At 69.3% G+C, this 24,023-nt stretch overlaps 3 protein-coding genes across 4 annotated transcripts; 2 read left to right on the plus strand and 1 right to left on the minus strand.

Annotated features, from left to right (window-relative positions):
* Positions 1-2,600: 2,600 nt before the first annotated feature.
* Positions 2,601-9,015, plus strand: UAP1L1 (UDP-N-acetylglucosamine pyrophosphorylase 1 like 1). The gene is made up of 9 exons (XM_070430239.1): positions 2,601-2,954; positions 3,633-3,837; positions 4,014-4,189; positions 4,449-4,621; positions 4,724-4,917; positions 5,566-5,706; positions 6,088-6,273; positions 6,788-6,854; positions 7,292-9,015. Exons 1-9 carry the CDS (start codon positions 2,666-2,668, stop codon positions 7,373-7,375), a joined length of 1,515 nt encoding a protein of 504 aa, XP_070286340.1. The 5' UTR covers positions 2,601-2,665; the 3' UTR covers positions 7,376-9,015.
* Positions 9,016-10,007: 992 nt separating this feature from the next.
* MAN1B1 (mannosidase alpha class 1B member 1) lies at positions 10,008-19,020 on the plus strand. 2 transcript variants are annotated; one of them, XM_070430243.1, is made up of 13 exons: positions 10,008-10,308; positions 10,883-10,991; positions 11,575-11,690; positions 12,361-12,515; positions 12,733-12,842; positions 13,888-14,073; positions 14,734-14,882; positions 15,178-15,366; positions 16,429-16,619; positions 17,119-17,239; positions 17,534-17,731; positions 17,800-17,931; positions 18,188-19,020. In XM_070430243.1, exons 1-13 carry the CDS (start codon positions 10,198-10,200, stop codon positions 18,389-18,391), a joined length of 1,971 nt encoding a protein of 656 aa, XP_070286344.1. In that variant the 5' UTR covers positions 10,008-10,197; the 3' UTR covers positions 18,392-19,020. The 2 variants fall into 2 exon arrangements, with proteins under 2 accessions (XP_070286344.1, XP_070286342.1); XM_070430241.1 differs by lacking the exon at positions 10,008-10,308 and adding an exon at positions 10,344-10,364.
* A 929-nt stretch (positions 19,021-19,949) lies between these two features.
* On the minus strand, positions 19,950-24,018 carry DPP7 (dipeptidyl peptidase 7). The gene is made up of 12 exons (XM_070430244.1): positions 23,758-24,018; positions 23,546-23,685; positions 22,685-22,848; positions 22,393-22,528; positions 22,209-22,290; positions 21,835-22,001; positions 21,614-21,674; positions 21,223-21,341; positions 20,860-21,016; positions 20,685-20,749; positions 20,324-20,394; positions 19,950-20,237 (listed from the first exon to the last, which is right to left on the minus strand). The coding sequence occupies exons 1-12, from the start codon at positions 23,972-23,974 to the stop codon at positions 20,102-20,104; spliced, it is 1,515 nt and encodes a 504-aa protein (XP_070286345.1). The 5' UTR covers positions 23,975-24,018; the 3' UTR covers positions 19,950-20,101.
* Positions 24,019-24,023: the final 5 nt, after the last annotated feature.

Below are 24,023 nucleotides of genomic sequence, written 5' to 3' on the forward strand. Positions count from 1 at the left end.
CTCCCCTGGACCCTGGGGACGGCCTGGCCTTTCCTGCCTGTGTCGGGACAAAGCCACTTTTTCCTGTGTCCCCAGATCCCCATCTGGTGACCGGCTCTCCCCAGCCCCCGAGGTCCCTGCTCCAGCCTCTGCCTCTGGCCGATCGCCCCTTCCAGCTGCTCTCCAGGCTCGCCTGGTCCCCATGCCCCCTGCCTCAGTCTCCCCGTCATCCCCATGTCCCCCGCACTTGCCACCCAGCGTTCTCACGTGTCATCGGCTGCTTTCTAGGCAGACTGCCCACCCTCAGGGGTAAATCAGTGAAGAGTCGCCAGACACCGCCCCAGGCAGACCCTGGCTCAGGATTCACCTTGGCCCTTTGGCTGGCCTCTCTCGAGCCCATCCAGGCTGGCCCACCTCCCTGGGCCTCTGTCTTTGGGCCCCAAAGTATTGGTGCCTGTGTCTCAGGTTGTAAGGATAGCCAGGGAGTATCCTGGGTCCACTTCTCCTCTGGGGGGTACCCCTCAAAGGCCAGAGTTCCTGTGTGGTAAGGAATTTAGGGGGCCTGGAAAGCTGGGAGCCTGGAGTCCTCCCCTGCCTGCCCCTGGCTCCCCCTTTCATGGCAGGACTGGCCACAGACCCAGGGAGCATTCCAGCGTTTGCCCTGCAGTCCCTCCTCTGCTCCCAGCACCCCTCCTCTCCCCACCACCACCCGCATCCCCCACCCCATGTGTAGGGCACCTGGCATCCCCTCACCTCTGGGCCGTTGCCCATGTGGCTTTCCCGTCAGGAATGCCCTCCCCTGTCTGATCGCAGCAGGCACACTTCAAAACGCCCTCAGGTCCCTGACCCACCCTAAGTCGGTTAGGTGCCCTGACCCTGACCCTGACCCTGACCCTCAAAGCCTGCTTTCTCCTGGCTGAGGTGGCGGTCTCCCCGAGTCCCTGTGCTCTTTGGGAGCCAGGGGGCCACCCCAAGGCCCAGCATCAGCCCAGCCCTCAGTGGGTGCTCAGTGGACAGACGGCCACACAAGAGGAACCTGATCCTGGCGGCCACAGAGGAAACGCCAACCTCAGGGGGGACACCAAGCCAGGGTGAGGCCTGGGGATGGGAGGGCGGGGGACGGGCTCGGTGGAGGGTGCGGTGGCCGGCGGCCCAGGCCAGTGCAGCCCGCAGTGCTGGGGCCAGACCGGCGAGAGCCCGAGCTCACCCTGCAGAGGAGCCTGACGCTGTGTGGGAGGTGCCCCGCTGACCCTTGGTCTGTGGGCTCCCCCGTGGCCCCTGGCTCAGGGCGTGGGACTTAGGTGTGGCCCCTGTGTTCTTGAAGCCTGAACTCTGATCACTTCCTCCTCCAGGCCATTTCCCGGCCTGCTCTGGGCCCCGCTCCCCGTAACCCTTGGGATGAGGCCCTCGGGCAAAGGGAAGGTGACTCCTGGGCCACAGATCTGCCCTTGGCAGGTGGCCCAGGAGCCTGCCTGCCTCCCTGGCACCCCCGCCTGTGGGCACGCGTCTGCCCAGGTGGCTCAGTTCCTTTCCTTTCGGTCCTGCAGGTGCCTCTGGCTACACCGTCCCAATGGTCCAAACCCTGCTGCTCACAGGCCCACTCCCACCTGGAGGCAGGATTCGGGGGTCGCCCAGGCCAAGGCAGGCCCCAAGTTCGTGACACCTGGCTTCCAGGGCACAGGTGCAGGGGCCATGAGAGTCCCCATGGACTCTGTCTGGTGCAGGCCTCTCTGGTCCCACACACACCCTCCACCGCCAACATCTGCCCCAAACTGCCCTTCACCTGCCGCAGGCCATTCACTCATTCATTCACTCATTCATTCATTCATTCATTCATTCAGCAAGCCTTCCCTGAGCGCTCGCTGCTGGGCTTGGGACCAACACCCATTCATTCAGCCAACAGCACTAGCTGACCCCTCCTGTGGGCGGGGCATGGATCAGTGCGGGCAGGGCAGTGAGCCGACAGCCCATCTCTCCCGGGTGGGGTGCAGCAAGGCAGCAAGGCCGTTGGCCCCAAGTCTGTTTCTGCCCCTATCACATAAATTACTTTTAAGTAATAAAACTAGTTTCTAAAAATGAGTTCTGTCCCCAAATGGCCTGAGGGACTTTGATACTTGTCCCAAGGAAGGTCACCAACAGAAGCTATTGGCTAGACAGCAAGGCAGGGCAGGGGCGGCTGCGGGCGGTCTGGTCGCAGGGGGACCAGGAGGACCTCCCAGGGATGCAGGGTGGCCTTGCTGGGGCCTGGTCCACCCTCCGCAGCCAGTCCAGCCGCGAGTCTGGCCTCCTCTGGGGCTGATGTCCCGCCGAGGCGCCTTAGGAAGTGCAAACGTGGCAGGACCCGGCCCCCGGCCCCCCGCCCCCCGCCCCCGTCGAGCGCCCCCCTCCCGGGCAGTGGGCAGAGGGGAAGGGAACTGAATTCAGTCGGCGGGGGCGGTCGCAGAACCTTCGGGGAAGGGCTCCCCGACTCCAGGCGCCCGGGTCCGGCTCCTGAGCTCAGAGCGACCCCAGAGGTCCGGCTGGGCGGGAGGGCGGAGTCGGGGCGCAGCGGGTCCGCATCTCGGGGGCAGGGCCGGGGCGGGGCGCTGGGGCCGGCACCGCCCGCCGGGTCCCGTGACGCCGGTGGGGCCGCGCGGGTCACGAGGGCCTTCGAGGCCGGCTCGGCGGCGGCGGCGGCGGCGGGGACATGGCCTCGGAGGCGGCGGTGCGCGCCCGGCTGCAGCGCGCGGGCCAGGAGCACCTCCTGCGGTTCTGCGCGGAGCTGGAGCCCGGGCCGCGCGCCGCGCTGCTGGCCGAGCTGGCGCCGCTGGAGCCCGAGGCGCTGCGGGAGCACTGCCTGCGCGCGGCCGCCGCCTGTGCGCGCCCCCCGGGGCCCCCGCCCGACCTGGCCGCGCGCCTGCGGCCCCTGCCCCCCGAGCGCGTGGGCAGCGCCGTCCGGAGCGACCCCGAGACGCGGCGGCTCTGGGAGGAGGAAGGTAGGCGCGCGGGAGGCCCGGGCGGGGCGGGGCGGGGCGGGGCGGGGTCCGGCCGGAAGGGAGGTTGTGCGTGGAGTTTAGTTTGTCTGTTACCTCGCGAAGTCTCCTTCCCGCTCACACACTCCAGCGCTCCATTGCGGCGGGGAGCCCCCCCCAATGCTTTGTGCATGCGCACCCCTGGCTGGCCAGTGCCCCGCCCACAGGCGTCCTGGCATAGGGCACCCCTTGCACACTCGCACACCCTCCTTGCACACCCACATTGGCGCGGGCGCATTCCTGGCCTCTCGCCCGGAGGTGAGGCGGGTGTTCCTGGAGAGTCTCCGGCTCAGCCCCACCCCGCCCCGCCCCGCGCCCCCCACAGCTGGGGGCCGGGCTAAGGTGGGGGAGACGCAGGCGAAGCAGATCAGTCAGACCCCGGGTTCCCTCTGAAGGATCCAGGTTGGAAGGAGCCCAGGAGGACATCATAGAACCTGAGTGTCAGGGCGGCTTGGACTGGGGTGGGGTCCTGGCCGGATGAGGTCGCAGGTCCCCGGGAATGTGTGCCCGGTGGCTCTCAGAAGGCTCAGCCCCCCCCCCCCCGGCCCCCCCTGTCCCTGCCCCCACAGGCCTGGCTGGCTCTGGCTGCAGGGGTGGTTGTGTGGCCGGTTTGGCGTCCCCTCACGGCACCCCTGCCTCCAGGTTTGCGCCAGATCGCCCTGAACAAGGTGGCGGTGCTGCTGCTGGCGGGCGGGCAGGGCTCCCGCCTGGGCGTGACCTACCCCAAGGGCATGTACCAGGTGGGGCTGCCCAGCCAGAAGACCCTGTACCAGCTGCAGGCGGAGCGGATCCGGCGGGTGGAGCAGCTGGCCGGCGGGCGCCACGGGACCCGCTGCACCGTGCCCTGGTGTGTGTGCCCGCCCTGCATGGCCTTGGCCCCAGGGTCCCCGTCGCCCGGCTCTGCCCCACACACCCCTGCATAGCCCTGGACAGCGCCCAGCACCCACCCAGAGGGGCCCCGATGCCAGCCTGTCGCCGGGGCCGGCCCCCCTGACGGCCTGCTCGGCCTGCCCTTCCGCGCAGGTACATCATGACGAGCGAGTTCACGCTGGGGCCCACGGCCGAGTTCTTCAAGGAGCATGGCTTCTTCCACCTGGACCCCGGCAACGTGGTCATGTTTGAGCAGCGCATGCTGCCCGCCGTGACCTTCGACGGCAGGGCCATCCTGGAGCGGAAAGACAAGGTTGCCATGGCCCCAGGTGCGCCCCCCGCTGGCCTGCACGGCTGGGACCGCGAGGATGTGCTGCCTGAGGCCGGGCGGTTCTGGGAGAGCGGCCTCCCTGTCAGGCCGCATTCCCGTCTGTCACGGGCAGAACCGCAGGCCTCCGTGGGTAGTGAGAGCGCCTCGGGGCGCAAGGTCCCGCCCCAGGCGAGGGCCTCCTGCCTCCACCCTGGACAGCGGGCTGGGGCCCAGCTGGACGCTCACAGGCACCCCCCCCCCCTCCCCGCCCTCCGCAGACGGCAACGGAGGCCTGTACTGTGCGCTGGCCGACCACCAGATCTTGGAGGACATGGAGCGCCGGGGCGTGGAGTTCGTGCATGTGTACTGTGTGGACAACATCCTGGTGCGGCTGGCGGACCCCGTCTTCATCGGCTTCTGCGTGCTGCAGGGCGCGGACTGCGGCGCCAAGGTGAGCCCGCCAGCCTCCGCGGCCGTGCCCCCGCCCGGCCTGACCCGCCCCGACCCTGGTGCCCGCCCGCCCCAGCTCCCAGCGAGCCTGTCCTGGCTGCAGGTGGTGGAGAAGGCGTACCCCGAGGAGCCGGTGGGCGTGGTGTGCCTGGTGGACGGCGCCCCCCAGGTGGTGGAGTACAGCGAGATCAGCCCCGAGACCGCCAGGCTCCGCGCGCCCGGCGGGGGCCTGCTCTACAGCGCGGGCAACATCTGCAACCACTTCTTCACGCGGAGCTTCCTCCAGGTGGTCACCAGGTGCGCAGGGTGGGCTGTGGTCAGCATGGCCGCTGGGTTGGGGTGGAGAAAGGTTCTTGGCGTTTAAAGAAACCAGGGGGCCCGGCCGGCGGGCTCAGTGCTGAGCGTCCACCTAGGACCCAGGAGGTCACGGTTCGATTCCTGGTCAGGGCACAGGCCCGGGTTGCGGGCTCGATCCCCAGTGGGGGGGCGTGCAGGAGGCAGCCGATCCATGATTCTCTCTCATCATTGATGTTTCTCTCTCTCCTTCTTCCTTCCTTCCTGAAATCAGTAAAAATATACATATATAAAAAGAAATTTCTTTCACCTTTAAACAAGTAATAATAATGATAATAGTAACAGTAAGGAAATCAGAGGCCCCAGAGAGCCCAGCAGCGGGTAAGGCTCTGTGGCCAGGTGGCTGTCCCTCTTCCTGTGGTGCGTGTCCCCCCGGCACTACCTCTGCCCCCGGGGCCCCGTCACCTGGGCAGGGAGGAGGGCGCCTGGCTCTCGGGCCAGGGAATGGGGAGGGTACCTGTGCCCTCCAGGGACCCTGCTCAGCTCCCACCACTGGTGCCTGCAGGACCCACCTGCCACCGGCCCCGCTGGCTGGGAGCCCTCAGGGCTCCTGTCTGACCTGCGTCTGTCCCCCCCCTCCCCGTCCCGCAGGGAGTTCGAGCCCTTGCTGCAGCCGCACGTGGCTGTGAAGAAGGTCCCATACGTGGACGAGGAGGGGAATCTGGTGAAGCCGCTCAAACCCAACGGGATAAAGATGGAGAAATTCGTGTTCGACGTGTTCCCGTTTGCTGAGTTAGTGGCCGGAGTCATTTCCTTTGTCCGTCTTCCCTCCCGCTCTGGTGGGGGTTTCCAGGCCCAGTTGGGCGGGAATGTGGAGGCTGAGGTGGGGGCACAGTGGGGGTGCCCCCTCACAGTGGGGAGCTGGGGGGCTACAGGCAGGTCTCGGGGAGAAGGTCAGAGGAAGCGGCCCCCTTCAGGGGGGGCGTAGGGAACATTGGGGGCCGTGGACTTTGGGGGAACCCTGGCCCCTCCTGAGCCCTGGTCTGCGTTTCCCAGGTCAGGGTGCTGGGGCTCTGGGGAGGACTCCAGGCCGCACCATGGCCCTCTCGGGGCCAGCTGCTCCGGAGCGGGGTCCGTGAGCCAGGACGTGGGTCACCAGCTCTTCCCCCCCAGGAACTTCGTGGCCTTCGAGGTGCTGCGGGAGGAGGAGTTCTCCCCTCTGAAGAACGCTGACTCGGCCGACAGGGACAACCCCACCACGGCCCGGCGGGCCCTGCTTGCCCAGCACCTCCGCTGGGCCCTGCAGGCGGGGGCCCGGTTCGTGGATGCACACGGGGCCCGGCTCCCGGAGCTGGCCAGGTGAGGGCGGGCCCAGCTCGGCCACACAGTGACCACTCCCCACCCCACCGCCCCCCCCCCCACCCCCCCGAGCTGGTGGCTCCAGGGAAGGTCTGCTCAGGCCCCGGGGAAGGGGGGAGGGTGCAGCCTCACCTGGCTCGCTCGTGAGCTTGGAAACCAGGACTCAGGCAGGACATTCAGAAAGCGGCAAGGGCGGTCGCTTTTTAGGGCCGGGAAAGGAAAGAACATTCCATTTCTGTTTCTTAGGTCGCCCACAGCCAGCACCTGAAGCTGGGGTCCCAGGCTCTGGGAGGGATGCCGTGGGTAGGGGATTGGGTCCCAGCCCAAATCGGGGCCTGTCGCTCGGGCAGGGGCAGCTTGCTCAGGGCTCTGGGTGTCCTGGCATAGAGATGACCGAGTAAAGGACTGTGGGGAGCTGGGCGTGTGGTGGCCAGCTGGGCCACCCAGGACAGGGCCAGCTCCCATGGGCGGGGCGGGGGCGCCCCCAGCAGATGCTGACCAGTGGCCCCCTCAGCCCGCCCAGCAGTGGAGAGCCCCCGGCCGTCTGTGAGATCTCGCCGTTGGTGTCCTACTCTGGAGAGGTGAGCGCCGCCTGGCGTCTGGGCTCTTGTGGGGTCAGGCCTGCCTGGTCAGGGCAGGAAGACGGTGGGGGAGAGGTGGGTCCGTGGGCGGAAAACCGCAGCTCTGCCTCCTTTCACCCGGGGCGGGGGTGGGGGTGGGGGGGTGTCAGTGGGTCCTTAGGTTGCAGAGGACCTTCCTGGACGTGAGATGGGGGTGGGGTGGAGCCCTCGAGGTCCTAGGGGGTGGGGAGAAGAGCCGGGCGGCCTCCTCAGCGGGGTGTGCCGGCCATTCCCCTCGGGGTGAGTTCTGTCCCGAGCCTGCTGGGAGGGCTCCTGCTGCCTGCGGTCTTGAGGTGACACCTGACCCCGTTCCTGGAAGCCCCTCCCCAGCTCCAGGCAGAATTGGGGCCTTGGGACCCCTCCTGGGGCCAAGAGGTGGACACTTGGCTTCTTTCCAGGGTCTGGAGGTGCACCTGCGAGGCCGGGAGTTCCAGTCCCCACTCCTCCTGGACGAGACCCGGGTCAGGGCATTGCAGCCGTGACGCTCAGCCCGCCAGCCCCTGGGGTCCGCAGGCGGGTGGGTGCGGCCCTGGCCCAGGGCTCTGGGTCGGAGCGCGGGCGGCTGCACCCTTCCCGACCATGGGACACAGAAGGAAGAACCCTGGCTTACTCCGCCAGGGTGGGACCTGTCCCCTCGCCGGTTGCCATAGACACAAGTGACCACAGGCCTTCTGTGGGCTCCAGTCCTGGGTGTGGGGTCCAGGCGGGAGGCAGGGGGACTCTGGACCTTGGACTGTGGGGCCGAGGGAGTTGTGGCCTCATTGAGTGACAGCTGCAGGCCCTGCCTGGGAGCTGAGATGGGGCAGTGGCCTCTGGGGAGCCCCAGCCACACCCGGCTTTTCTACAGATGAACAGACCCCACGAGAGAAGGGTCCCTGCCCCCCTCACGGGTGACTTCTTTAGGGGGCTCCCCCCTTCCTGGCAGCTGACCCAGTAACGGTGCGGCTGGGGGCGCACAGCCCGGCCTACCAGCCGAGGTCGACAGCAGAGGCCTGACTCCTCACCGTGAAGGGCTGGCGGCACCGGGGACCGAATTCTCTCCATTCCCTCTGAGGCCTCGGCCCTCTGGTTTGAGCTGCTGAGGGTTAGGTGCTGCCCCCAGGAACCTGTGGGACCAGCACCCCCTGCCTCCTTTGTGGTCATTAATCTGGAATTTAACCAGATGGGGGGCGCCATCCCTCACCCAGTCTGCCAGCGGCTTCTGATCTTGGTGCTCACACACTCCTCCCCTGCTCGATAGAGGGACACAGGCGCAGCCTCTGTGCTTGGGGCCAGAGCACCCTCCCCGCACCCCCACAGCCTGGCTGAGGCCGGGGGAAGCCAGCTGGTCCTGGCTTTGCTGCTCTGGGCCCCAGCGCCTCCTTCCCCTCTGGACACAGCACAGGGGCACCTACCTCCCCACTGACGTGAAGAGCAGCTCCTAGTGCAGCCGCAGCTAAGCCGGGTCCCCTGTCCTCCCTCCACAGCCCCTTACAGGCCTGCAGGGAACCCCGGTTCCCCCAGGGTGAGGGTGCTGTAGGACAGGGGGTCAGGTGCCGCTGACTTCTGCAGGGGCTTGGCGTGGACGGTGGCTTCATGTGCGCCTGCACCTGGGCCCCACGGTGGAGTCAGGGCCGTGCCCAGGTCTCCCAGGCTCTTGCAAACCTCAAAACCAAACCATGTGCCTTAGGACCCTCGTCTCAGCGGCTCCACAGGCAAGCGGGGGCCTAGGGCCCAGGGGCCCACCAGGTGGAGGCCCGGGGCTGGGGTCCTGCCCAGAGCTCCTCACGACTGGAACTGGAACCCGGAACACGGCACCATTTCTTTGATGAGTACTGTTTTCTGGGCAAACTATGGAAACAGCTCACTTAAAAACACACACATTTTCAGGTAATTCTATTTTCATATAAAGTTTCCAAGAGCGCAGAGGTCCCAGGTACCCCTCACGGAGTTTCCCGTCACACTGGTAGCTTCAGGGGTTCCAGGACGCCACCACGCCAGGACACGTGCACTTCCCACCCATGTGCCTCCCTCTGTCCACTCTGTGTTCTGGAAGCTGGATGGTCCGGTCACCACAACGATCTTCGTGCCTTTGTCTCTAACCCCAGACAACTGCTAATGAAACGACTGTGTTGGAAACATGGCCAGACTCTTGATTTTTTTTGCACACAAGGTGGGGGGGGAGTCGCAATAAACACGTGCTGTGGTTGGCCCGGCCCGGCCTGGAGAGCAGTGTGGGCCCAGCATGTGTGGGGGAACAGCACCAGGTGTCCACAGCTCTGTCCATCAGCTGACCTGCCCTGGGCCGACTAGGAAGCCCTCCTGCTTGCTCTGCCCAGCTCCCTACCAGGCTGCGGGTGGGGTGGGGCTTGCAACAACCTATTGGGCTCAGAACCTGCGCCTTGACGCTGGTGACGCGCCCTCCTTCACCTGCATCCTCCAGGAGGATGGGCCGGGAGGGACGCTGGGGGCGTCGCCAGCACCACCCGCACAGCCGCGTGCGGGATGAGACCTGCAGGGGCCTGAGCGGCGGCCCCGGGAAGGGAGGGGATAGGAAGGCGGCAGGAGCGCCCTGGGGCAGCTCCAACCAGTCAGGGGCCGAGCTGGCCGCGCACACGGCGGGCAGCCCTGCAGGCACCCAGGCAGGTCACAGGCAGGGCTGCCCGGAGCAACGGCGGGCCTGAGCTGAGCGGGTCCCCAGAGCAGCGGGCGGTTCTGCTACGAGTGGAAGAGCGCGCCCCGCCGGGTGCGGAACCGCATGCGCCCCCATGACCAGCCGGTCGGAGGGACGGGAATCCTGCGGCGGGTCGCCGTGACGGTGACGGTGACGGCGCCATCCAGGTGGCTGCACCGCCCCGGCCCCGCGCCCCTCGCCCGGCACCACGGTGGCGGAGCGGCCGGCCGCCCTTCACTGACCGCGGGACTTGGGTGCACACGGGCTCCGCTGCGGGGAAACCAGGACGAGGCGCGCCCGGCCGGACGCTGACGGCTCGGCCCGCCTCCCTGCCGAGGCCACGCCCACACCCAGGCGAGAGGTGCGCAGGCGCGGAACAGCGTCGGCGTCGCGGGTGTGACGTCACACCAAGGCGCCGGAGTAAACAGACGCAGGTGTCCGGAAACGTCAACCCGAAGTCGGGCGCACGCGCAGTGGGGTTACGAGGGCGCGGCGCACGCGCATTGGCGGCGGGCGCGATGGGCGGGGTGTTGCCCGAACTGCGATGGCTGCCCGCGGGTGTCCCGCGATCAGAGCCGCCGGCCCCCCGCACAGCCCGGCCTCCTGACGCCGCCCGCGGGCGGGGTCCCCCGGGCCGCCTCCGCCGCCGTCATGTATCCGCCCGCGCCGCCCGCGCCGCGGCGGGACTTCATCTCCGTGACGCTGAACCTTGACCAGCGCGACGACGGCAGCAAAACCCGGCGGCGCCGCTCGTGCTGGCGGGTGAGGACGCCCCGCGGCCCCGTGGTCTCCGCCCGGCGCGCCGCCTCGGGATGGAGGTGCAGGCGCTGGCCCTGGAGGGGGCGCGGGTCCCGGCTGCACTGTCCGCGGGCCGAGCTCGGCGGCCTGGGCGGGGGAGGGCGCCGGACCGGGCGGACGCACCCCCAGCGGGTTCCCAGCGGAGACCTGAGGGTCCCGGATGCGCGCTCCTGCGGGGCCGGGAGCAGGAGCGCGACCACGTTAACCCCCGGTGCGGCCCCGGCGGCCCCGGGGCGTCCACACGCCGCATCTGGGCAGGTCCGGCGGGGCCGGAGCCCTGCACACGCCTTTCGGGGTCTCCCCGCGGCCCATGTGCGGACACAAGTGGACTCGACGTCCATTTCCCTCCCCGTCTCACCTGCCCCGGTGCCTTCTGCCCCGGCTTCCGGGCCCAGCCGGTCACCCCCGCGAGGGCGCCGCCCCCGTCCCGCAGCGAGGGAACCTCCTGAGCTCCTCCCCGTCCTCCCCGAGGTTGTCCCGGTGGGAGAGACCCCGCGGGATTATTCCCAGTAAAGGTGCCCCTCCGCCCCTGCCGCAGGCATGGAAGCAGCTGTCCCGGCTCCAGCGGAACGCGATCCTCTCCGCCCTGGCCTTCCTGCTGTGCTGCGGGCTCCTGTCCTACCTCAGCGCGGCCGACCCGTGGACAGGTACCCGCGTCTGCACATGGGCACCATGGCGGAGTCAGGGCCGTGCCCTAGGACCCTCGTCTCAGCGGCTCCACAGGCGGCTGCAGCTGAAACTGCCCAGGAGCCGTGAAGGGCGGGGAATGAGCACTCCCCAGGTTAAGAGGGGGATGGCGTCCCCAGCCTCCTGGCCGGACACGGGCACTGCTGCCAGTCCTCTGGCTGCTCCCGCGTCTGCTGTGGGCAGGTGTCCGCCCGCTGCCCTGCGGTGGAGGCTCGCGGTCAGTGCCCCCGTGGTTCTCAGGCCCCGGGCCGCCCTGTGTCCGGAAAGGACGAGAGGACGGCCGGGAGCCGGGAGGGGCAGGGAGGTGTCCTCCCCACGTGCAGACACCCAGGCAGCGCAGTGGGGCTGTGGGTGGGGAGGCGGACGGACAGCCATGGGCTCGGAGAAGGTGCTCGCCCTCGGCTGTTCTTGAACGCACAGGGGACGGCCCGAGGCCTGGGGGGCCCTCGGTGAAGCAGCAGGAAGCGCCGTCTGGGTGTCCCCCACGGAGGCTCTGAGGTCCTCGGGGCCTGGGCGATGGACTGAGGAGGTTCTCTGGTTCAGCCCCGAACCGCAGGCCAGCGGAGGAGCAGAAGGGGAGGCCCGCACACCCGCCCGTCTTGCCGGCTCCTCGGAAGGCAGATGCCGACCCGGGACAGGGCCCTCGGCTGCCGCCTCAGGTACCTGCCGTGAGCTGGTCAGGCTGGCACGGGCTCAGTGCCAGAGGCCTCGGGACAGGACGCAGGGTTCACACCGATGGCGAGGATGTCTGTTCCCACCATCTGATGGGTGTGTCACCCCCATGCTCCTCCGGGCGGGTGGGCGACCCTGGGGAAGGAGGAGGTGGGTCTTCCCTTCGACCTCGGCTGCGCGCCTGCTGGTCCCGGGGCCTGGGTTTGGTGGTGAACAGAGCAGACTGTCCTCTCCCTGGGCCAGGGCAGCCTCCCTAAGGACAGGACCCGGAGCAGCACTGAGAGGCTGAGGGCCTGCCTCTGGGGAGAGTTGAGAGCAGGTCGGGGGCTGAGACCCAGCAGGGCCTGGACTCGGAAGGGGCCAACCAGACCAGTCCAGGCCAGGCCCTGTGAGTCCTGGGCCTGTGCCAGCAGAGATGTTCAGGCCAGGGCTTAGCCCTCACCCAGGGGCACCAGCCGTGTGCAGTCTCCACCCAGGTCAGGGGCAGAAGACGGGGTGAAAGGCCCCTCAATCTGCGGGTCACTGTGAGGAGGAAGAGTCCAGCGTGTGCACAGCCCGGGGGTCGGGTCTGATGGGAGAGACCCCGGTGGACAGGGAATGGCCGCCAGTGGGCAGGGAGCTCCTCTCACTGTGACCTTCCCTGTGATGTTCGTCCAGAAGCCTCAAAGGCATGTGCGGCGGGGCCCCCCCAACCTGCAGATCAGAGCGCCCCACAGAGACGTGGAGGACAGGCGGCAGGAGGACGGCAGGAGGAGGGACGAGGCGGCGGACGAGGCTCGCCAGGGAGAAGACCCGCCAAGGACCATCGTCAGGTACCTGGAGCCGCAGTGAGCGCCGGGCGGGGGCTGCCTGTGGCGTCTCTTCTGGAAAAGAAGCCAAAAGGGAACAGCACCTGGCAGACCTGTGTCTTCCCTTTGAAGCGACAACTCATGCCCATCCTGCAGGGGGCCCGGTGGCGGGAGGACTGGGCCCCGAGGCGGCACCTCCTCGCCTGTCCTGCCCTCGGCTGCTGACCTCCTCTCCCTGCAGCTGGCGGGGAGCAGTGATCGAACCGGAGCCGGGCACCCAGGCTCCTTCCCGGAAGGCAGAGGCCCCTGCCCGGCCCTCTCTGCAGGCCCCCAGGATTCAGAACCAGCGAGGTGAGGCCCCCTGCGCCCTCTTGGGCCCCACCTGGGCATCCTGCGGGCGAGGGCACGTGGACACATGTGTCCCTGGCGAGGGCAGAGTGCCGGCCATCCTCCTGGGGCCGCAGCCCCTGCACGCAGGGCACACCCTCCTCAGAGCTTAGGCGGCGACACGTGGCTTTCCTGTTTTAATGTGTTTTATGGATTTCCAAAAGAGAGGGAGAGATGGAACCATAATTGACAAGAGAATCATTGATCGGCTGCCTCCTGCACAGCCCCTGCTGGGGATTGAGTCCACTATCTGGGCAGGTGCCCTGACCGGGAATCAAACCGATGCTCTGCCACTGAGCCACGCCGGCCGGGCAGCAAGGGGCCTTTTGAGGCCGGTGCCCCATGTCCAGGCTGAGGCAACGGGAATGCGTGTGGGAGGCTTGCTTTCCCGCCCGCGGCAGCTCCCGGGCCTGAGAGACGTGGGCAGCTGCATGGGTGCCTGCATTCAGTCACCGTGGCTGGGGGCTTCCTGGGTGCCGGCACTTCTGGGGAAGGACGTAGGACCCCAGAGCTGGGCTGGCGGCCAGGCCTGTCAGGGACACTGAGGGCCTCTGCCCCACAGAGTGGACACGCTTTGTGAAGCCAGTGACACTGGGACCTCATGGGTCTCCTCTTGGAAGACGCCAGGTGCGGGCTCACGAGAGGCGGGTGGTCTGGTCCTCGTCACGACACCCGTCACGGTGGACGTTCCCGAGCCCACGTTGCCAGCGCAGCCAGTGTGACTGGTCTGCGGCCTGAAACGCTCTGCTCGCCGGGGCTCCCTGTGGCTCGGCAGGTGGACGGACAGGCCTGGTGGACGTGAGTCCAAGCTGCCTTGTGAGGCCCCAGCGCCTCCGCCTCCACAGCCCTGTCCAGCTCTGAGGGTCTCACTCTGGGGCCATCCCCTGACCTTCATGCTGCCCTGTGACCCTGGACAGTGCTCCCCGGCTCCTCAGCCTCCCTGCTTGGGGCCCCAGAGGGACTGTCCTCCCTGACCAGGTCCTGTCCCCCTGGCCCGCTCCCCCCGCAGCCTCCCCTAACGAGCGCCAGCAGGCCGTCATAGACGCCTTCCGCCACGCGTGGGCCGGATACCGCAAGTTTGCCTGGGGCCACGACGAGCTGAGGCCCGTGTCCAAGTCCTTCAGCGAGTGGTTCGGCCTCGGCCTCACCCTGGTCGACTCCCTGGACACCATGTGGATCCTGGGTCTGAGGAAAGGTACCTGTCCGCCGGCTCCCGCGAGCGCCCGCGTGTGACGGCGGGCAAGTGAGCCTGCGTGCCCGGAGGTCCCCCCTGCGTGCCCGCCGACGCGCCTCCTTCCCTGGGGGCCAGGAGCCGGCGTGCTGGTTGTGGGGACTCTGTCACCTCACATCCAGGCGTCCTGGGGGCACTTAGGGCAGCAGAGAGGCCCCTGCCAAGAGCCAAGTGGACCCTGGTGGGCGCCCAGCGGCCTTCCCGCCGGGGTTTCTGCTGCAGCTGGGAGGGCCCCGAGTGGAGGTGGCACGTGGTCTGATGTAGCTGCCAGGACCCGGAACCGTCCTCGATGTCCACCTTGTGCCGCAGCTGGGGGCAAACTGGGACTAGGCGTCATGGGTTATTTCTAAACCGACGTTGGCTGAGAAGGCTGGAGGCCGCCACTGAGCCACCCCCGTGTCCTTGTGCCGTGGCCTCTGATGCCGACCACTTGTGCTCACGGCTGAGGTGGCTCCCCGGCCGCACGCTGGCCCGTCAGCTCAGACCCGAACACTCGGGTTCCTGCCTTGGCACCCTCAGCAGAAAGGTGGACAGGAGCACGGGTGTCACCCGGGGTGGGAGGCCCGAGGGCAGTGCTGGGCCCACGAGCGTGTCCCGTGCCCTCTCCCTCTCCCGTTCCCATAGAATTCGGAGAAGCCCGGAGGTGGGTGTCCGAGAAGCTGCAGTTTCAGAAGGACGTGGACGTGAACCTGTTTGAGAGCACCATCCGCATTCTGGGGGGCCTGCTCAGTGCCTACCACCTGACAGGGGACGCGCTCTTCCTACAGAAAGCCGTGCGTGCCCGCCGGGCCCGGGGCTGGGCCTCGCCTGCTCCCTGTCTCCTCTCTCCGGGAGCTCTGGGCGGGCTGCTCCACTTCCCTTCCCTCGCACCCACTCGTCTGTCTTGGCAGGAGCTGAGCCGAGTGCGTGCCCGTCCCCTGCAGCCACAGGGACACGCTGGGCTCGGAGCCCAGCCCCTTGGCTGCGTGGAGGGCGAGCTCCCCAGGGTGGGAGCGGGTGGCGGTCCGCGCTAGGGGAGGGAGCCACCCTCTCTGAGCGCCAGCACCGACCTCGCTGTGTGCGCCTCAGGAAGACTTTGGGAACCGGCTGATGCCTGCGTTCCGCACGCCCTCCAAGATCCCGTACTCGGACGTGAACATCGGCACTGGCGTGGCCCACCCGCCCTGGTGGACGTCCGACAGCACGGTGGCCGAGGTGACGAGCATCCAGCTGGAGTTCCGCGAGCTCTCTCGTCTCACGGGCGACAAGAAATTCCAGGTGAGGCCTGGTGTCTGGCGGAGTCCCTGGCTCGGCGTGGCGGGTGCCGATGGTGGGGCACTGGTCCTGGGCCGCCAGGCCCCTGCCTCTCTTCACGCCTCAGAGTCCTGTTTCCTCAGCGATGCCAGAGCTCAGGCCGGGGAGGCGCTGGCTGGCTGGTGCGACCCCTCCCTGGCCCCACCCCCGCCCCACCTGCTGTAGCACCTCTTTCCGGGCCTGACGGCTGGTGGCTGGTGGTGCAGGGCTCTGGGGGCACCCTGTCCCGGCCGCCTCGGAGGCAGCATGCGAGGCCCCGTCACGGCTGCCTGGGCCGGACGTGTTGACGCGCTGGCATCGCAGCCAGTTTTGTGCTGGTGACATTGTGCTTGTCCCCGCTGACGGCCTCCGTGGCCTGCAGTGGCCCGTGATCGGGGCTGAGCTCACGTTTCGGTGCGAGTGGCGTCTTCGTGTTGAGGTGGTGACAGCCCAGCGGTAGCTGTTTGCTGCTGAGACGGCCTCGGGCCGCGTGCTGCCAGGCCTGTGCCGCCATGGGGAACCAACAGTCGGGACGAGGGAGGTGCTGGGTAGAAGCCCAGGAAGCACCCGTGCGGGGTCCTGACTCGGAGAAGGGGCACGGGCCCGTGGGAGCTCGTGCGTGGTGCCGCCCCGCGAGGTGTGGGCTCAGACGAGCTGGGCTGGTGGGTCTGGAAGGGCGAGTGGGCGTTCACTAGGGGACAGGGGTCGGGGGCAGGGGATGGTCAGCAGCCCTGGGCTCCGGAGGGACGTGCCTGCCTCCCCCCAGGAGGCGGAGCAGGTGCCCTGCTGGGCGGCGGCCTGGGGACTGGGTGTGGCCTCAGGCACGTCCCTGCGGGGCCCCCACCTGCCCAGAGGACAGGCCAGCCCCAAGGCGGCCACGCCTGTGGACAAGCAGGGCGCTGTGAGGGTGGGCCGGCCGGTCAGTGGCCAAGGAGCAGCGTCCAGGACACAGGCCTTGCTGCCCGGGGAACGGATGGTCAGGGCGGAGGGCACCAAGCCCTCTGGCTGCCCGGCGCCCTCGCTCACCCCCCTCCCCCGCCTGCTCAGGAGGCCGCGGAGGAGGTGACCCGGCACGTCCACTCCCTGTCGGGGAAGAAGGACGGGCTGGTGCCCATGTTCATCAACACGCACAGCGGCCTCTTCACCCACGGAGGCGTGTTCACCCTGGGCGCCAGGGCCGACAGCTACTACGAGTACCTGCTGAAGCAGTGGATCCAGGGCCAGCGGCAGGACACGCGGTGAGGCCGCTCTGCACCGTCCCAGCTCCAGGGGTGCCCGTGGGACGCAGTTCCTCTCAGCACAGCACATGCCAGGGAAGGGCCTGGCCGCCTGAGCCGGTGCTGAGCTGGGGTCAGGGTCTGGCTGCGGGCCCAGCTCCCTCCCCGAGGAGGGGTGGATGCAGCCCCGCGAGTCCCCTCTGGAGAGAGGGCGCCAGGACACCTGGGCTCCCTCCGCGGGTTCCTTGGAGCTCAGCCCTCAGGGTGTGGGGAGGGCGGGAGGGGGCTCGCGTGGCTGCCCCTCTCACCAGGTCTTCCTGTCAGGGAGCCGCCCTCCAGGGCTCGGACAGGTGGGAAGGGACCACCCTGTTTGGGAAGCAGAAGGCACTGCCCTGCCCCTCAGCTGACCCACCCTAGGCCCCACCCCCAGGCCGGCCTCAGCCCTTAGGGGTGAGCACCCCTGGGGTCTGCCCCCGGACGGGCCGTGCACCCTCCGGACTGAGGCCGGGCCTGCTCTCAGGTTGCGGGACGACTACCTGGAGGCCGTGGAGGGGATCAGGAGGCACCTGCTGCGCAGATCGGAGCCCAGCAAGCTCACGTTCGTGGGGGAGCTCGCCCACGGCCGCTTCAGCGCCAAGATGGTGCGTGCGCTGCCGGCGGCTCCGCCCTGGCATCCGGGCCCCATGTGGGCCAGGAATGTGAGGGCCACAGGCAGACTGGCTGCCGGCCTAGGCTGTGCCCACAGTGGGGGGAGGGGTGACCCGAGAGGGCCACAGGCACCTGCCCCCCTGCAGCCGGGATCACTGTGGCTGGGGGCCAGGGAGAGGCCAGGTCAGGCTGCTGGGCCGCGGGGGTCCTGCTCCTGGCGTGGAGGCCGAGGGCTCCTGGGACGGGGAGGCAGGCTCCGCGGTGGTGAGGAGGCCCTTCACTTGCAGGACCACCTGGTGTGCTTCCTGCCAGGGACGCTGGCCCTGGGCGCACACTACGGGCTGCCCGCTGACCACATGGACCTGGCCCGGGCGCTCATGGAAACCTGCTACCAGATGAACAGGCAGATGGCGACGGGGCTGAGCCCCGAGATCGCGCACTTCAATCTGCACGCGCAGAAGGACCAGAAGGACGTGCAGGTCAAGGTGAGTGGGGCCGGGCAGGGCGGGCGGCCCAGGGCCCTGTGTGGGCCTCACGCCGCCTGTGCCCCCAGCCGGCCGACAGGCACAACCTGCTGCGCCCCGAGACGGTGGAGAGCCTCTTCTACCTGTACCGCCTCACGGGGGACCGCACCTACCAGGACTGGGGCTGGGAGATCCTGCAGAGCTTCAACACCTACACGCGGGTGAGCGCCGAGGGCTGGCCATGCCTCACGCCCCTTCCCCCAGCCCCTTCCCTCCCCAGCACAGAGGTCACACCCTCCCCAGGGCCCACCGTGCTGGGCAGAGCTGGGAGTGGCCTTAGCAAGGCCTCCGCGGGTTCTGGAGGCAGCTGGCACCGCCCGAGGCAGCCAGTCCCCTGGGGCCCTCAGTGCCCCCATTCCAGGCCCTGAGGAGGGAGCGGGCTGTGCCCACGCAGTGACCCTGCCTCGGCTCCTCCAGGTCCCCTCAGGCGGCTACTCCTCCATCAGCAACGTCCAGGACCCGCACAACCCACAGCCCAGGGACAAGATGGAGAGCTTCTTCCTGGGGGAGACGCTCAAGTACCTGTTCCTGCTCTTCTCCGACGACATGGACCTGCTCAGCCTGGACTCCTATGTGTTCAACACCGAGGCCCACCCCCTGCCCATCTGGGCCCCCGCGTAGGGCGGGTCCATGGGGCGCTGCCCTGGGGTCTCACTTCTGGTGTTGGAGGGGCCTGGCAGCAGGGCCCCGGCCCTGGATAGGCCCACCCTCCTTTGACCTTGGCCGTGTGGTGTCGGCCCAGCTGGACAGCAGGCCAGGAGGCAGCTGGGCCGGGCCATACCCGGGCTGTGAGGTGCTGGGTTGGCCGCAGGCAGCAGGTGTCTGCCCAGCTGTGGTTCCCTCGGGCCATCATCGGGGACCAGGAGGGAGACCAGCGCTGTGTTCAGGGGTCCCGTCCACGGGCCGCCTCCTTCCTGAGAATCTCAAACCATGGCTCACATTCCTGAAATCTGGACGTCCTACCAGCCAGCGCACGGGCTTCGGGGGGCACGGCCTCGGGGGGCCCCAGGCCCACATCTTCAGGGCAACAGCGAGGGACCAGAGTGCAGCTCGGCCTCGGGGTCTGTCTGTGGCCCTGTCCTGTCCGAGGTCTCGGGGTGTCTGTGGCCCCACTGACCAGGACACCTGGCTGGCTGTGCTGTTTACGTGTTGGACTCAGGGATCCCACGGGGGCGGCGGGCAGGTGTGCCCTGCGCCCGGCCTCCCGATGGGACGGACCTTCACTCGGGATAAAGTAGATCTGCTCCTGCGCTGCTGTGTGTGTGTGTGTGTGTGTGTGCGCGCACGTGTGTGTGAGTGCGCGTGTGTGCGCGTGCACACGTGTGTGTGTGTGTGTGTGTGTGTGGGTGCACATGTGTGTGTTGCGTGTGCGTGTGTGCGCGTGTGTGTGTTGCGCGCGCGTGTGTGTGTGCGAGTGCATGTGTGTGTGTGTTGCGCGCACACACGGCACAGGTGGGAGGGGCGTTGGGCTGGTCACCCTCACTGTCCGCTGAGCTCAGGACCCGCTGGCACCTCTCACCCCAGGTGCTGCTTTCCTGGGCGTGGTCTTGCGGTGGCCCCTCCCCTCCCGCAGCACCCACCTCAGGACTGACGGTTAGTTTCCGCAGAGACCACCCCCTGGCCTTGCCTGGGTCCCTGCCCCCACGACCCTCTCCGCCCTGTTCAGCTGGCAGCCCGTTGCCCTCAGCATCTTTAGGAAATGCTCTTCTCTCTGAAGCCAGGCCTCTCCTAGGAGACGCACCTCTGCCAAGGTCTGGGCTCCCAGGGGCCGGGGCCTTGGCCTTCGGACATGTACGCGTGCCCTTGACTCCCCGCAGGCCCAGGGCCCAGCCCGCCTCTCCTGGGTCTATAGCTGCAGGCCTGGCCCTGAAGTGGCCTCTGCCCCACCCCACCCCCAACCCCATGCAGGCCCCATGGCTGAGGGTGGGCTCCCCCAGGTCGGGCTGTGCAGCAGGACTGGCCTTGCCCTCCTCTGCAAGAGGTTGGGCCTGAGGGACCTCTGCCCAAGGCCAGGGCCTCCAAAGATGGACAGGGAGGGGGGAGGGGCGGGGCTCCTGGGGAGCATCCCTTGGTGGTGGTGACATTGAAAACCGCAGAGGAGGGACGTGGAGTCGCTGGGGTGGCCTCCGGTTTTTGGTGTCACAGCTCAGCTGGCCCCCATCACCCACAAACAGCAAACTTGGGGGTTCAGGACGTTTTATTGTGACTGATGATGGGGAAGGTTGGGCACGCATACACCGTGTCCTCTCCCTCCCCCATGGGACTTGGCGAGGCCCCTGCATTTGCCCAGCCCCTCCCTCGAGCACGCCCGCCCTGGTGTCCCTGTGGGTCCTAGCGGGTGGAGTGCCCCGCGGCCTTGGAGACTCCGTGCTGCGCCCGCCTGGCCTCCTCAATCCACTGGCCAATGAGCGTGGCCTCCAGCTGGCGTGCCTCCCGGACGGACGGGGGGTCTGCCGGGTGGGATCCCCTGAGGAGCAGGTCAGGGGAGGGGTCAGCACCCCTGCCAGGGCCGGCGGGGGCCGGGGCAGGCCAGCACCTTCCCGGCGGCTGTACCTGAGGTCCAGGTGATGCGCTCCCCCTCGGATGGTGATGGCCAGGACGGAGGCACTCTGGTTCCTCTGGATCTGTCGGTCAGACGCCCGTCAGGTGTGCGGAGGGAGGGGGCCCCCACACAGCCTGCACAGGCTGCACATGCTGGCCGGGGGTGCAGCTAGAGCAGTAACTACAGAGGAGGCTGTGCAGCCTCGACTGGCCTCACTGGAGAGGAGAGGTTATCAGAGGCCTGACCCCATCAGCCAGGAGGGTGAGGAGGTGCAGACCCGGGTGTGGGTGTGGGTGTGGGTGTGGGTGTGGCCCAGGCCCAGTGGGCTCCTTGGAAGTCTGCAGCCCCATGGGGAGCCCCGCAGGGACTCACCCCGCCCCCTGCCCAGGGGTCCAGGTCACCGTTGGAGAAGATGATGTTGCTGGCGGCTCTGAAGTCTGGAAGGGACAGAGCAGGTTGGGGGGACCAGGTGGGGCCCCGAGTTCAGTGAGCTGTGGGGCAGGCAGCTCAGACCCCAGCTCAGCCGCCCCCCACCCCCGAGCCTCACCGGCCCCCCCAAAGTTGGTGTGCAGCCAGTCCTGCCGGGGCCACACGCCCCAGGTGTCCAGGCAGTACTGCTGGCGGAGCTGCTCCGTGAAGGGCAGCGCGGGGAAGAGGTCCGTCTTGTTGTTGCTGGAGAAGGTCAGGCTCATCTCCGTGCAGGCCTGTGGGCAGCCTCACTCAGCACCCACCCTGCAGTCCCGGGCCCCCGACCCCGCGGTCCCGGGCCTCCCACCCCGCGGTCCCGGGCCCCCCACCCCGCGGTCCCGGGCCCCCCACCCCGCGGTCCCGGGGTCCCCTCCCCGCGGTCCCAGCCCCCCTCCCCACGGTCCCGGGGTCCCCACCCCACAGTCCCAGGCCCCCCCCATACCTGGTAGTCCCAGGCCTTGGCGTTGGGGCCCAAGCCGCAGCCAGTGGGGTCTGCGCAGGCCTGGTACTGCAGGTAGATGTCGTAGCAGGGCTCCGTGCCCGAGGAGTTGTACACCAGCCCTGGGGAGAGGGGGCTGAGCCGGTGCCTGGACACACCCCCACCTGCCCGCTCAGGACCCTGGGGTCTTGTGTGCCCAGGAGGGCACACCCCGGGTCTGCACCAGCAGTGCCTGCCCTCCCGGCCGTGACTTCCCACAGCCCCTGGGGTAGTGGCCCCAGGCTGGGCCATAGGAGAGGTGGGGGTGGTGGGGTTTCCTGGGCCCCGAGGTCCCCGGGATCCCCACACCAACACTGGGGCCCCCTCTCAGCACCAGGGCCCAGGGCAGACGCACCTGCCAGTGCCCGGAGGCCTGCGATCCTCTGGCTCTCACTCAGCAGCCGGTCGCAGGCCACCTGGGGGGCAGCGGGGCGCCTCAGCCGGAGACCCCCATGGCCTGCACCCCTCCCGTTCGCCCTGCCCTGGCCCCAGGCTGTGAGGGGTGGCGGTTGGCATCAACCATCCTGGGAAGCTGGCCGGGACCCATGGGGGGTGGGGGCGATGGGGGGTCCTTGCCTTGACAGGGTTGGCAGGCAGGCGCCCCATGAAGTCGGTAGGGTAGGGGTAGTCCATCATGGCCAGCATGGTGAAGGCGTTCCGGGCGAACCCAAAGAGCTGGGCCAGGTCCTTCCCACTCGAGAGCAGCTGGCAGGTGCCGAACGCCCGGCTGACCGTGTCGTGTGCTGCAGGGGGGGCAGGCTTTTGGGGGCTGCTGGCCAGGAGGCGGGTGCTGCTGGGGGGGCCGCGAAGGGGTGCAGGCAGGGCAGGCCTTTTGGGGTTGCTGGGGGGCAGGGTGCTGCTGGCCGGGAGGGGGAATACAGACAGGAGTGGGGGGCGGGTAAGGCAGGCCTTTGGGGGCTGCTGGCCAGTGGGGGGGGGGGCCTCCTCACCTCCCTGTAGGAACAAGTCCTTGATCTGCTGGAAGGCGTCCCGCACGCCCTGGGCACACTTGGGACTCTGGCCCTCAAAGTCCTGGAGGAAGGACAGGTGGCTGCAGCCAGGCTGCTGCGGGACCCCAGCCCTAGCCCCCCTGGAACCCCAGTCCCACCCCCAGCCCCCCTCACCCCCACTCACCGCCGAGACGTCCCGGAAGAACTGGTAGGCGTCGCCAAGGCCCGCCACGGACACAACGGGCGCACTGGCCGCCAGCGCGCCCGCCACCAGGTAGGGGTACTTCATCCGCATGTAGGCGGCGAGCATCCCCCCGTAGCTGGTGGGACGCAAGATCCAGGCTGGGCCCACACAGCCCCTGCCGCCAGGGCGCCTCCCAGCCCCGCCCCTCTGCTCCCCGCCCGCGCCCGGCCCGGAAGGACCCGGGACATCGAAGGCCCTTGGGTCCCGGGAGAGAACGGGGGCGAGGACCCACCTCCCGCCGAAGGCGATGGCGGGGACGTCCTGGGCCCCGAGGTCCCGGCGCAGCGCCTCCAGCAGCCGCGCGAAGTCGGCCAGCGCCTGCTCCACCGTCAGCAGCTCCGTGTGGCCGCGCTGCGTGGACCGCTCGCCGAACGGGAGCGACTTCCCGTAGTACCGCTGCGGGCAGCGGGACAGTGACTCGCCGAGGCCCCCGCCCCCGCCCGGCCCGCCCGTGGCCACCCGCGCGGTGCTGCTCAGGACCCGGCCCGGGACCCACCCGCCCGGTGCTGCCCGGGACCCGGCCCGGGACCCACCCGCCCGGTGCTGCCCGGGACCCGGCCCGGGACCCACCCGCCCGGTGCTGCTCAGGACCCGGCCCGGGACCCACCCGCCCGGTGCTGCCCAGGACCCGGCCCGGGACCCACGTGCCCGGTGCTGCCCAGGACCCGGCCCGGCACCCACCCGCCCGGTGCTGCCCGGGACCCACACGCCCGGTGCTGCCCAGGACCCGGCCCGGGACCCACCCGCCCGGTGCTGCCCGGGACCCGGCCCGGGACCCACCGGCCCGGTGCTGCCCGGGACCCACGTGCCCGGTGCTGCCCAGGACCCGGCCCGGCACCGACCCGGCCCAGGACCCACCCGCCCGGTGCTGCCCGGGACCCACCCGCCCGGTGCTGCCCAGGACCCGGCCCAGGACCCACCCGCCCGGTGCTGCCCGGGACCCACCCGCCCGGTGCTGCCCAGGACCCGGCCCGGGACCCACCCACCCGGTGCTGCTCAGGACCCGGCCCGGGACCCACCCGCCCGGTGCTGCCCAGGACCCGGCCCAGGACCCACCCGCCCGGTGCTGCCCGGGACCCGGCCCGGCACCCACGTGCTCCGCGAAGACCACCAGCGCCGCCCGCTGCGCCGCCAGCTCCAGGATGAAGCCCGAGTTGTTGGCGAAGGCCCACACGTCGCCCTCGTTGCCCGTGTAGAGGAACAGGGGGCCCTCGCCCCGCTTCCAGAACCGGTCTGCGGGTGAGCGCGAGGGTGAGCCGGAGCCGGTGCCGGCCCGGGGGCGGGGGGCGGGGTCCCCGAACTCACCCGACACCAGGAAGCGCTGCGGGAAGGTCCGGTTGCCGAACCTCTCGAAGTTGAAATGGTCCAGCAGCTGCTCGAAGTAGTGCTCCCGGAAGCCGGGGTCCGGGGCGCTGGGGGCCGCAGGGGGTCCCCGCCGCCCCGCCGCCCCCGGGCCGGGCCGCGCCAGCGCCAGCAGCAGGGCCAGGGCCGCGGGCAGCGCCAGGGGGCACCGGGGGCCCATGTCTGCGGCGCGGGCACCACCCGGGCTGTCACCTGACTGGCGGGCACCT

Source organism: Myotis yumanensis, unplaced genomic scaffold (assembly GCF_028538775.1).
Source record: "Myotis yumanensis isolate MYYU_CA2020_CCGP unplaced genomic scaffold, mMyoYum1.0.hap1 SCAF_12, whole genome shotgun sequence".
NCBI lineage: Eukaryota > Metazoa > Chordata > Mammalia > Chiroptera > Vespertilionidae > Myotis > Myotis yumanensis.